The sequence below is a fragment of the Artemia sp. Qi Xiang Cuo genome, chromosome 6 (genome assembly GCF_049724085.1).
Source record: "Artemia sp. Qi Xiang Cuo chromosome 6, ASM4972408v1, whole genome shotgun sequence".
In the NCBI taxonomy this organism is placed as follows: domain Eukaryota; kingdom Metazoa; phylum Arthropoda; class Branchiopoda; order Anostraca; family Artemiidae; genus Artemia; species Artemia sp. Qi Xiang Cuo.
Genome location: NC_142799.1, coordinates 55,100,607 through 55,114,601, shown reverse-complemented (window position 1 = coordinate 55,114,601; position 13,995 = coordinate 55,100,607). Strand labels below are relative to the sequence as shown.

The 13,995-nt window shown below is 34.2% G+C and overlaps 1 protein-coding gene across 1 annotated transcript in view; it reads right to left on the bottom strand.

Annotated features, from left to right (window-relative positions):
* Window positions 1-3,900: 3,900 nt before the first annotated feature.
* Window positions 3,901-13,995, bottom strand: part of Cdc42 (Cell division cycle 42) — a 32,533-nt gene continuing 22,438 nt past the window's right edge. The window contains exons 4-7 of the mRNA XM_089090843.1: window positions 13,495-13,604; window positions 7,869-8,066; window positions 5,284-5,403; window positions 3,901-4,265 (exon numbers count right to left, since the gene is read on the bottom strand). Coding sequence (XP_088946969.1) covers window positions 5,314-5,403; window positions 7,869-8,066; window positions 13,495-13,604 — 398 coding nt within the window. The 3' untranslated portion in view covers window positions 3,901-4,265; window positions 5,284-5,313. The remainder of the gene's footprint in view (window positions 4,266-5,283; window positions 5,404-7,868; window positions 8,067-13,494; window positions 13,605-13,995) is intronic.

Below are 13,995 nucleotides of genomic sequence, written 5' to 3'. Positions count from 1 at the left end.
CAGCTGCGGAGCGCACCGAAACTCAGCTTTTAAGGACACTGAGTAATGATATGGAAAAAGTGGAGAAATGGCTAAGACTAAACAAGCTGAAAGTAAATCACAGCCAATCGGAGTTCGTTGTCTGGGGCAGATCACCTTCATATTACTCCTGGTTGCAAGAGCTTACGGTAGGAGACGCGACAATAAGACGTAATAATTGATGAAACACTAAGTTTTTCAGAGCATGTACAGTGTATATCGCCGAAAGTAGCAAGGAATATAGGTATGATAAAAAAGCTAAAGCATCAGTTTCCGCAGAAAGTTTTGCGTCTTTTATATTTCTCATTAGTCCATCCTAATTTACTATACTGTTGTTCTGTTTGGTCTGGAACATTTTATGTTCACCTGAAACCTTTGCGTGTTCTCCAGAATTCAGCTGTGCGTGTTATTTATGGAATCGATAGACTTGCCTCAGTTAGAAATATTTATCCGCGAGTCCGTATTTTACCGTTTTCAGGGTTGTGCTGATTTTATAAGCTTCAACTAATGTATGATATTATTAATAATATGGCTCCAATGTGTCTTCGTCATACGTTTGAGACAGCTGCTGATGTCCATGGGCATTTAACGAGACAGGTTGGTATGTATAGAAGACCGATTAGAGTGTTTGCGAGGTCTGCTTTCTCTGCTCGTCATATTCTTCCGTTGCTGTGGTCTTAGACGCCATTTTCTATTAGGGACATTGCTGAAAGGTTTGACTTCCGTGAGCAGTTGAGGTACCATTGCCTGCAGGTTTATGAATTCTATTTTTTTTTTCTCAAGTAGTTCTATATGTTTAATATGTGTTATATATATTTTTTGTTTTGTTGCGAAATGGGAACCCGAATGTACTGATGTAAGTGGATGTAAGTTTTTTTTGGAGTGGCAATACAAGCCCAGGTTACTGGGCTTCATGCTTTTTTTGTGAATAAATTATATCTCCATTGAAAAAAAAACAAAAAAAAACAAAAAACAGTGGAACAATAATATTTATAAAATTACAATCCAACACCTACAAACCGGAAAAAATCCGTTCTTTTCAGACCCATTACATCTATGACACTGAAAACATTGAAGCTGAGGCGAAGTAAATTGCAGGTTATCAAATTTATAATTTCAGGCCTATTATAATGGAGCTAGAAATCGCGATCTCTTGAAAAATTCTGACAAAGATCTCTTAGTAATGCGTTGTTCATCATTCATACCGTTTTTCTCCACAAAATTTGTTTTGAAAAGTCAGTGGACAAGGACACTGAAGTAGAACTTAAAATAAAAAGAAATGACCACAGTGTGGTGTTGCTCCCCCCCCCCCCTCAAACCCCCCAGTCAAGAGATGTTCGCATTTTACTTAAAATAAATAATTAGCTTAAACTGAAAAGAAGAAAGAATACATAAATGAAAACGCATTGCATATTAGACTATTAGGACAACGGTAATTATTATAAAGGTAATGATATGAGAAAAAAATCCATTGAATTTTGAGCAGTATTGAACTTTTGTTATACGTAGTAAACGCAGAAAAGGGTTCATAATATTTTTTCCAGTAAAGGGCAGATGACTATCTTCATGAGGGGGGGGGGGAGGGTCGAGGGGAGGGGCAGGATGACGCTTAATTGCATGAGTTCCTGGGAGAGACGGGGATATACCATATTCACAGGACATAGTTTTAAACACTCTTCTGACGATTCTAATGGGGGTGGTAAAGCCTTTTATGAAGGACACCCTACCTCCTTCTTGGTTTTGACCAAGATAGTTGTCACTAGATTTATAGAAACGTGAACAATATGTAAATTGGCAAGACAATCAAGAAACATGGATCATAATTACAATATATAATGGCTTTCTATTATATTTTGTTGTTCATCTTATAATTTCAGCTACCAAGGTTTAGTAGCTAAAATACTCGTGATAGCCGAGATAGAGCTTCTTCTTTCTTTGTTCTATAAGACTGTTTGATAAAATCGTTGAATAACACTCAAAATTCCATTTCATAACAATTTTTTTCAGTAGAGTAGAAAAAAACTGAATTCTGAATTCTAAAGTGAATTTCCAAAGATAATGACATCAGCCTAGGTCTTCTTTCATTTAACAAGTTTTCTTTTTTCATAAGATGTATAAATCTTAAGACTTTAAAGTCATAAGTTTAACCCTCGTATGTTACTTATCATTAACATTTAGATACATGGTATTAGTTGTGTTAAAATCGAGAGAAATACAATTTTAATGTTTGTAGTCTCAAGCACTGGTGCCAGTTTCGGGCGGAGGGGCAGGGGTCAGCCATCTCCTGGCGCCAGTTTTAGGCGGACGGGCAGGGGCCATAGTCATCCCCTGGTGCCAGTTTTAGGCGGGGGGGCAGGGGTCATAGCCATCCCCTGGCGCTAGTTTTAGGCGGAGGGGCAGGGGTCATAGCCATCCTCCAAGACACTAATTGGGCTGACTCAGTTCCCTAACAAAACACATGTTTTCTCTTTCTGGTCTTTTTTGCCCTGAAGTATTGTGTCAACTTTAATTTTGGTTTGCTTATATTTCTTGTTTTGTAACAATAATCACAAGGCGTTTTATTAATGTCTACTTATTTTCTACGAGTAGGCAAATCCAGTAACATCTTGAGAAAACTGTAACAAGTAGCTTAAAATCTATAAAGGGCCGTTTATTAATATGAAGACAGTCATGTTACTCTGCGTGGTTGCTAATTTAACGGAGAATCGCTTATTGCATTGTTCTTCTCTGCACGTCACTGATTCTCTTGATTAATAAACAATAAAATAAAACATAATTAATTTCCCTGCTCTCTATATTTTCAAGGTGAATAGTAACAGAAATAGTATTTTATTTCTTAAAGTACCAAGGACATCCAAATAAAAACAATTTTGACCTCTGAATCCATCTTACATCTATTCATACCTGAAAATCACGATTTTCTAAAATGTGTCTTTTAGTTGTTACAAATTATGAAATTTTTAGGGTAGGACCACATTTTCGTTAGTGTTACAAAGTTGAATCGACAAAATAAAAAGCAAAACCAATTAGTTAAATTTGGAAACGCTTTCCTTCCCGAAAAATATTAAGCATCAAGATTTTGTTGACTCCCTAACACAACTGAATCTTCAAGGAAAGCTACATCTTCTTAAGCTATTTGGTCCCATATGTTTTTAGTTGGTACTTTTGCTGAATTCTCACCCACGTTTCTTTTGTTTTAAATTTGGCGCCTGCTAATACCAAAAACTATATAACTGCATAAGGAGGTCTTTGTTGTTCGGTAATGAATTCTCAATTTATCATAGTTTCTCCAGATATAGATGGCTCTGTGAATTTCCACTGAATCAATTCAAACAATTAGATTCCATTTTCATTGTCCTTGGTACTTTGATCCCAAGGAGATTACCCCCCATATAAACAACAAGGACCAGATAGCTGAACTTTTCTAAATCGTTCAAGAGAGTTCGAAATCTTCAAAAGAGTGAATGTAAATGTTCGATATTCGAAGTAATCTCGAAAAAATTACTTTAGACTAATGGTGTCTACCACGGTGATTCTTGAACTAACCAATGCAGGCTGAAGCTTGGCTACACAGAAATATACAAGCGGAAAAATTGTGACTTTAGATGTACAGTGGTGATATAGCAATAGTATCTCAGTTAATAGCCTAATTAAACACCAACTTCGGTCCACTACCGTCATGAAGTTGAAAAACAGGCACTCCAAACTAAATAATACCTCCCTCCTTCCCCCCCCCCCGTCACAAAAAAAAAAAATTAGTTGAGCTAGGAAGCCATCATAGACCACGCCTCTAAAGTAAAAGAAATACCACCTTTTATAAATTAACGGTTAAATTTCGACTGTTTTCATATATTTTTCTAAAATTAAAAGTACTGGAGTCAGAACTGTTTAATTTGATATAATGAACTCAAAATGCTACAAAAAGCAAGGTTAAAACATTCATTCATATAACCATATAGAAGGTATGTACACAAAAAAAAAAAAAAAAACTAACAACCGTATAAACATTATAAATTCATCTTTAGTTAGTTACAAACAATGGAGTTAAGGTAATAAGCAAACCCTTTGATGTATAAAGAAACTGCAAAAAAGTAAAAGACAGAAGATGATTCACTCTCACATCATACCTTAAAAACAAATTCTTAGAAGCGTTTCAATGTTATATCTCACATACTTCATTGTGCACTAAAGTAAGAGATTATTGAATTCAAGCAATAGTTCTTTCGAAGACACTAAACGAGACAACTCTGAAAGAAAAACAAAAAAATATTATAGGAATTAGTAAAGACAACTAACAAAGAAATGAGCAATGGCACCAGTTCACTAAAATACAAGGGAGGGGGGGGATGACAATTTTTTGGAGATATTTTTTTTTCAAAATCTAGGAAGGACAGCCCCCTTAGGAGGTTCTTTGGATCAAGCTTGGGTGAATACCTCCGCTTTTCCCTATTTTGTTAGGATATGTGCGTGAATAACTACTTTATGCCTCTCAATGAACTAATTTATGTAGAAACGAATTTAACTTATACAGTTACTTAAAAAAGGCGCGTAACTTAAAAAAACGAAAAATTACATGGAAAACATAAAAAATTATAGGGACAATAAAAAAAATGCAGAAACTACAGAAAAAGAAGTACATCGTTCGAATGGAATCAATAGTGTAGCAATTATAAATAAATACTTGAGACAAACTAAATCGAACAGGAAATACTTCGAAATACGAAATACCCCGACTAAGTGCCGAGTGAAATATCTTAAGATACCTCAGGGGTAAATATCTTAAGATACCTCAGTACAAGAAGCTAGACACAAATTTGTGACCGAATCTTTTTCAATTGTCGGGGTCTAGTGGTAGATCTATAAGTAGGGGGTCCTCAAAAGGATTTGGGGGTCGAATTTTTCTTTTCATTCAAGGTAGTTAGTATAATTATAAAACGGTTTCTTCTTTTTTTCCGAAAAATGAGGTTTTATGAAGTCGGTTAAAAATCATTATTTAAAAGAATAAAAGAAAACACAAGTTTTTCTTGGTGTGATTTTTGCCGATTTTGTATACGTCAAAGGAATTATTTTCCAGGATCCAACTGGTACTTACATGCAGCTTAACTTATTATACTTCGTCGACATATACAAATACTCTATTTATTGTTAGAGAGGGGGGCGGGGGGTACAGAAATTATAGAAAATTAGAAAAAAGAGTCCCTATTCGCACTATTCCATATCCGTATTCAAGAAATTTAAAAAGCAGAAAAAAAAGACACGACTCACCATACTTTTACAGCTCCAAGGCCAAAGAGGTTACAAAATGTTACATTTTCTTTTCTTCTGAGGCTCAGGAGGTTCCAATGCCGCAAGAATTGCCTCATCAAATACATTCTTTAAGCCTTTCTGAAATTATGTATAATGGTATAATTACTAGTTATATTTTCAGAATTCCCTATAAAGTAGAGTTCAATAATAAAGCTGGCCAAAATTATATTTAATCTTTTCAAATCTAAAACATTTTCAACGCCATAATTTCAAACAAGAAAGGCGCTAAGCCTTGCTAGATGTCAAAACAGCTTTTTTAAAAGCTTAAAACAGGAATAACAAAACACGCACAATCTACAGCATTTAACTATTATATGTTGCTTTGAGCTATATCATATCTGCTTAATCTTACTATGCTACTAGCCCCCACCCCTCCTAAGTTATTGTCGGTCTTCCACAAAGATCCAAATACACCTCTACAAATAGTGTCTAACAGATGAAGAGCTGCTTGGGAATTCATGGGAGCATAGTCATTAATTACTTGACCAAAGAATTTTAAAAATGGCTTAGTATAGTACGTTTTTCGTACACCCCCCACAAAGGTTAAATCCTTTAGGTTGTCGGATATTAATTTAATTCTTAGGCTTAAAATGCACATTTTTTACATATTGGTGAGGGGGGATAAACTAAAATTTACCATATTTAAGTCTAATTTTATTATTTTATTGTGAACATCGAATTTTACCCATAGATGAAGAAATTAAATACATTTTATATTTATACTGATTTGTTGATTAGTGTTGTGGTACTAGTTATGACCATGGCCACGATTTTTTTTCAAAGATTTTATTTTCTCTACCCCCCTCCCTCCCCCGGACAAGCCTAGATTTTTATAGGAGGCAGCCAAAAATTGTTAGTTTTTTAGTTTTAAGTAAAATCCATCATCTCTTCCTTAAATCTGGCCACCAGCTTCTAACGATTTGTAACCAGTTCTGGGGATTGCGACAGTGATTCCTAGAAATCCCATCCCGATCTTCATTTTCAAAGTCTAGTTTAGTCAGCGTAATTTTTTTGTTAAAGGAAAAAAAATTAACATCTTAAACGCCCATAGAAAAATCACAACTCTGCAGAGGAAACTTTTTGAAAGACTGAAAGATATTTTGACGATGAAAGCCACATAAAGCCGTGCCATTAGCAATACTTCCTGGCAAAAAGTCGATTTTTTTGGGAAAACCTTGTTCAAATTGAAACTTATAACAGTGATTATAATAGATGATTAAGGCATGTTTATAACATGCTGTATTTGGCATTTCTAGTGATTATTGAAATCTGACTACACCTGTTGATAGTACTCAAAGTTAATACAACCATAAACGCTTATCTTGACTTCAGCGTTTTATATAAACTCAAATACATTTTTTCTTGGTCCTTTCTAAAAATTATGTTTCACTGTGTAATTTAAATTTGCGTCTCTTAGTATCCTACTATTTAGATGTTATTCTTTTCTGGACGTTTTTTTTTGCATAATCATTAGGTTTTTGGACGATATTTTGAATAGCTTTCGTTTCCTTCAAACCAGAGGCAGCCATACTCTTTGCGCGTGTAGGCCGTCTGAGTTGAAGACAGTCAAAAGCTTCATCTGCGTCCTCATATATTTAAAACTTTTCCTTTAAACCCGTCAATGAAATCCGACAGATTTATCACCTCGTGCTATTGTTTACCCTATAGTCAGTAGATCAATTCCGGAAATACATTTCTTGTTTATTTTTTTGAATGTGCCTGACTTCAATTCTAAATCTTTTTCAGCACTAAACTCCTTGATCTAGCATTAATATACCCTTTTTTGTAGTTTCATTCCAATTTATTCACTGATGAAATAACTAAGCTTCATTTAGAAATAATAAATAGAAACAAACTAATCAGATTAGGATAGATTCGTACCGCACAGAGAGCCATCTCATGTTCATAGCAGGAGATAGAGTAATAAATTTTCTTCTAATTAGTAATCAAAGGCTTCCTACTATATTGAACTAAGTGTTCTATTTTGGTCCATTCTTTGCTGTAACGGCGTTTTTTATTAGCTAGTCAAAAGGCTGGTCACATGAAAGGCATAAAAAAGAAAAAATACGTAGTGTATATTCTTTTACAAGAACCAAGAGGAAAATTATTTCCTCTCTCCCCCAAACACAAAATTATAAGTGCCCCGAACACCCCCCCCCCAAAAAAAAATCCTGAGAAGTTTCAGGATTTTCATCATGAAACTAGGGATTCCTCCTTATCCGTGAGACAAAACAGGGTATGCAGACAAACCTATTTATAAAATTTGTCATCTTTTAATGAAGCCCACTGACTGTATACAATCCCTATAATCAGATATACTCGCTTGCCTTAAGGCTTCTGATATAGAAAAATGCACAAAATAAATACATAGTCTTTTGTAAGCATCCAAAAACCACCTGACTCTGATTGTAAAAGCACCCTGGAGAGACTATTAACCATTGTTGAACCTCAAGTGACTGTTTTCAGATTAACAATTAGCTGGGTGTTATCAAAAGCTACCAATTATATAAAGTAAGATTGTGTCAAGTCAGTTTGTATGATACCTGTGTTAAAGCTGAACATTCAACATATTTCACTGCTTTTAATTCCTTGGCAAGCTTTTCTCCTTGTTCAAGAGTAATTGGCTTCTGCTTGTTCTTCGCCAATTTTTCAACAGTAGCGGCATCATCTCTTAAGTCTATTTGTGTACCAACGAGAAGGAATGGTGTTTTTTGGCAGTGATGCTGAATTTCTGGGACCCACTGTAAAGATGATAAAACAAAATCATTTAGACTCAAAATAATAAAACAATTACAGATAGGCATATAACATGTCAGCTGGTGAAACCAGCCAACACGCCCAAACTGATCGCAAGCCCATTAGCAAGGAAACTAGAGCCCTCAAGCAGCTTTACTCCCACTAAAAAATTTAGAAATTTCCCTTGTAGTTCTGAACTCTTGTCTTCCTCCCCAAGATAATCAATTTTTGGTATTTAACCTCCTATCTTAAGAAGAAGAAGAAAAATGAAATAAAAAATTAGACCCATCGAAAAAGGAAAGACTGGATCCACTTTTCAGCCCTGTAAAAATTTATAAATGATACTAAATACAAAATAGCAAAGGTCAGTGAAAACTGAAAAGTAGCCCAGGTATAAGTATTTAAAAATAAAAGAACAAGCAGACAAAACATACAGGAAAGATTGACAACAAACAGAAAAATGCAAAGCCCTGATTTAGCCCTGAATTTTCAGATATTGTTTAGGTCCTTCTTAGACTTTTTTCATCGCCAATTCCATATCATATTTACAGCAATGTGGTCTTTGATAATACTATGGATTAGGAAAACTTGACTCATTTGTAATAAAATTAAATATTAGAGCAATTTGCTCCAAAAGATAAGAAAAGATATGAAAGATAAGACATAGAAAGATATATGTATGTAAATGTAAAAAGATAAGAGCAATGTTTTAATAAAAGTACCGTCTAATGAAATTTTATTCATTGGAAATGAAATTAAATATTATTCACTGTAAAAAAAATATACTTATTAAGCTTAGCAAATACTTTCCAAGAACTTCCGTTTTATACGATCTCTTAAATGATACAAATGTTATGAAAAGTTCGATTAACGTTTACTTAAACAAACTAAGGTTTAAGTACGATTTGTTTGAACAAAGAATAAAACATTAATAAATCAATAGATAAAGACAAACACGTCTAACTACACCCTTTGTGTTTATTTAATACAAAACATTCTACTTCAATATTTTGGCATTCCTTTTTACCTTTCATTTAGAACAGTCATGAATATATACTAATCATAATTATAATGATTACATTATTTTACCTTCCTTGTAAAGCTTAGTTCTGACAGAACTTAGAGCGTGAATATTGCTTCGCCAACCAAAAATTGCTTCACCGAGCCACAAAAGGGCCTTCCGAAGCGAATAAAATTGTTTCACCATGCTTCAACTTGAAGTTGAAAAAAAAAAAAATCGCATAGCGAGGCGATATTAAAAAAAAGAGAATGAATATTGAAAAATCAATAACAAGCATTGGGTCATATCCACTTTAGTATGATATAAGCTGTAAAGAATACAAAGCCCTGGGAATCAAAGATAATGCATGGAAAGAGGGGGCAAAAAGACTTGATGACTTAGGTAAAAATGTGTTTGGTATTTGTTCAATCTTTGGAATGAGTAGCCTAGCTCTTAATAAACAAAGGAAAATATCACAAGCTATTTGCTTGTAGGTAAAGTAAGCAAAGTAAGTAAAGTTACTAGTTACAAGTAAAGTAAGGACAGAAAAGCAAAGAACGTCATTTTTTTTCCCCTTATTTCTTGAAGCAAAAATTTTTTGTCGCGCTTTGTCAGAACTTAGCTTAAGGCCCAGCCCGACAAAAACTGTATCTAGGGCTTATCTTCATATTCAGATTTTAGCTTGAAAAAACAAAATGTGCCAAGACAACTAACTGCAACTGGGAGGTGATTACCTGAGACTTGTTAAAAAAATATCCTTCCCCTCACCCTGGAAATATAAAATTGTGGTCTAAAATATACTTTTCTCAACCCCCCCCCCTATAATAAAAATATTTTAATCCCCTGCCCATAACAGTAAAACCTTTGGAGACCAATATGTAGAAATATGTTGTTATAAATGAAAGTCAAATATTGGATGAAAACACAAAACCAGTCAAGTAGAATATTGAAGATTTGATTTACAAGTTTTGTTTAAGAAAAACAAGTTGCCAAGTGCACGTTCTCGTTAACGACCTCATGACAAAACGTCAAAATAACATAATATAGAACATGTCACATAAGAAAAAAAATTTGGATGCACAAGTTCAGACTATTATCAAAAAAACACGCCGAACGTCTCGCTTCTATTCGTCATTTTCTGACCGACCTAGGCGACGATCTTGAGAAGAATCAACTGGATATAGAACGGGACCATACTTACAAATACTTTTGGTTAGCAATAAGATTACAAAAATCTAGCCAATGAGACATGCTTGTACTTGGCGAAGATGATGCTGTGACAGGACAACCCAATGAACAGACACTGATGTGAATTGAATTGTTGAACTTCCATTTGTTTAATTTCGTTGCATGAGCAGCCGATACAGAGTATCGGCTGCTAATCAGTTTGCAGACAAATGTTAAAACAACACAAACATTAGGCATCAATGTCTAACAATGCTGGGTGTTGTGTACAGGGGCGTCCCGAAGGGGGCGGGGAGCCCCCCCCCCCCGACGTTTTAGGAAATCGGTAAGATTTTCGCCAAAGGCTAAAATTTTAGCATACTTGTTGCAAAATTGGCCAAAATTTAGCAAAACTCTTTATCTCTTCAAATAATGCGGTACAAATAAGTTCGAAATTCGGTCAAATTTACGAAGATTGCCCCCCCCCCAATAAAATGAGCCTCAGGACGCCTCAGGACGCCTCTGGTTGTGTACCCATATGAGAGAATCAAATAAGCAAATTTCAAGAATGTTTCCGATTGAAATCTGCAACTGTTTAAATCTGCAATTTTGTATTATGTGTTCTCAAAATTAACCGATTTTATAGTCTAGAACATAAAACAAAAAGTGATGAAACCATATGTCTACGCATGGCTCTAGTCTGATTTTCCAGATTAAAACATAAAATTCTTATCACTGAAACGACAAAATTTAGCCACGGCTATACGTCAAAACAGGGGTAAGAGACGAGTTTTAGAATTGTTCTATTTGCTCAGTTCCAGCAAACTTTTCTCACGGTAGCTTTAGGTTAATACGACATTGATAAACTTTTTCTTTGTGTTCAAGCTACTACAAGCAAGCAGAATAAAGAAATGACAGAAGATGGGCAGGTTTGAGAACAAACCTTTTACCACTGTTGGCACCCTGTCAGCCTGAGGACAAAAATTCACAAATACCCCCCCCCCTCATTGGCGATTTCAATTGCAGAAATCGACAGGTAGAAAAGTTGAATTTTGTTGGCTAATACTGTAAATGCAAATTGTACTAAAATACTTAAATTGTATCACAAATTCAAATTTTCTGTAGTTACAATAATCGCTGCAAACTTCAATCGAATTTTTAAGTTACGAGTTGAGGTGTAAAATTTGACTGGGAAAGGTCAGTTCTCAAAAAGGCCATGGTAACAAACTGTAAAAAAGGGGCAACTCTGCTTATGAGTGACCAGAAATCTATAAAAAAAGGGGCTTTGATAGCAATACCTACATCAACAGAATTTACTTTTTATTTTGATTCTAAAAACATAAGATTAATCAAGTTTAGTCACCAATTAAAAGTTACAAACCTGAGAAAATTTGTCACGTTTTTGAAAAAAGAGGAAGCACTCCCCGAAGGGCAAATGACCTTGACAAAAATCAAACCGTCAGATGTAAGTCAGGTTGAATCAGCACGACACCACTCAACCTGACAATATAATTATTCGAGCCGCGTTTAGTGAATACTTATTTTTTTTTCAAGGAACAAAAGTTTTAACTTTAAAAAGAATAACACTGGAGATATATCAAGATTAAACAGATCAACAAGTTTACAATTCTAATATAGTTCTGAAGCTTTCGTTACTAAACTAATTCTACTCATAATAAACATATTAGGCATTAGTACACAAAGACAAAACTTCAGCTTAATTCTTAAGGAGGAGGGGAATGTAATGGCGGGGAACGGAATTTTCTCCCTAAGTGAAGGTATGTAATCAAACTTCTTGAAAGATATTGAATTATCGGATAAAATCAGCACTAATACGAAAAAAATTCTATATTTTTGATTTTGCAGATGTTTCTCAACTACACTGCATTTTAAGAATGTCACTATATCAGAAAAAAATTGACCTAATTATTATTTCAAGAAAAATCAAGAGCCCTATAGGGCTTGTGAAGGCCCCTCTCAATGCTTTCTATTTGTTCTCTAATTCTATATGTCTTTCAGGTATATATATATATATATATATATATATATATATATATATATATATATATATATATATATATATATATATATATATATATATATATATATATATATATATATATATATATATATATGGAAAAATCCACCATTCCGATCAAAACAAATGTGCTTCACTCAATGTTGAGAGCAAATTTTAGTTCCTTTTAATTCCAGGTGGGTTAAGCTTTTTTTTTTGCGTGTGTGTATTTTAGGATGCGGCTTAATGTTACATAGAAGACACTGGTCTTTGGTGATAAAAGAGTTGGATATACCTGTCGTACGTTAACACGTAACATCGTGAAAAAAAACCGTAAAGACGTACTTTACTGATTTTTATCCCTCCCCCAACCCTTTCCAGACATTTGCTTGATCTGTGTGCACCAATGACAGAGCTGAAAATACTCAATAAGTAGTGGTTTAATTTAAAGTAGCAATGTAGCTAAAATTCACGAGTAACGATCTTTCTTTACCTTACACAGAACATCTTTCTATTTTATACATTTAGTGTCGGGATATTCAAAGTAAAATATGAGAAATTCCACCCTAATGCTAGAGCTTTGTGATTCAAACCCAGCTAATTTTGAACAACAAATATTATTCGGACAATCATCCTGGGTGTTGTTTTATTAATTCATTTCTATCCTTAACTGATAAACTTCAATCTCATGCATTAAATATACAGGGTTGCAGTATTTTTAATGAAATGCCTACTCAACTAATACTCTGTCTATGGTTCATCTGCTTGTTTAAATAAAAAAGATTGGACAAAATAAGCTAATTGAAAATGATGGTTCACCTTCAATAATTATCAGAAATGAGGATTTAAAAATCGTTCTTAAGAATTTTCGTAAGCATTATTTTACATCAGCTTTGCTGGATATCAAACAACAAGGAAAAAGAAAGAATCGGTTGCAGTGGATGAAAACAGGTTTCTGAAAGGTTTGATATACAGGACTATATAAAAGCAAATAGTGTAATGGACTGTTAAGGGTTTTGCTATCATTATACCAGATAAAACAACTCAAAGACAATGCAATGGAAGCTTAGGAGACTGAAGCAACCTCCCTGGGATTTCCATAAGAACACATAATTCTAATAGATCTAAATCAATAATGAAGAATATAAATAAGGTGCTGCTTGACTGCCAACCAGCCCTTAACAGATTGGACATTAGCTTGCGTCAATTCTGTCCCTTAAAAGAAGCTGAAAATAAAGAAATACGGAATTACCTTTTCTCGAACGTTTTCAAAAGAAGATGGAGATACGACTGAGAAACAAACTAAGAAGACATCAGTTTGTGGATAACTCAAAGGCCTTAGTCTGTCATAATCTTCTTGACCTGAAGAAAAAGAAGCTTATGTTTGACTCTCATACAGATGAATAGATGCTTTCAAATTATGAAAGCATTCACAGAAACAACGTTTGCTTAAAAATCTATGGAGACATTTTTGCACTATTACATACTACTATTCATAAAGCCCCAACATAATGAACAAAACCTGTCTCCATACCCGCAATGGCAATCTCTTCATTCTTTTGGCTAAAATAGAACAAAGGGAAAAAGCGATATGCAAAACTTTCAGCTGGAGGTTGGAGTAAAATCCCCTTTTTAAAGTAAGTATTAGATTCCCCCCCCCAAATATTACTTAATTAATGCAAAAAAGTCCAGGTTTACCCGCGTACAATATAGCTTATTGCAACTGATTTTCGTTAATGATAGCCTATGCAAA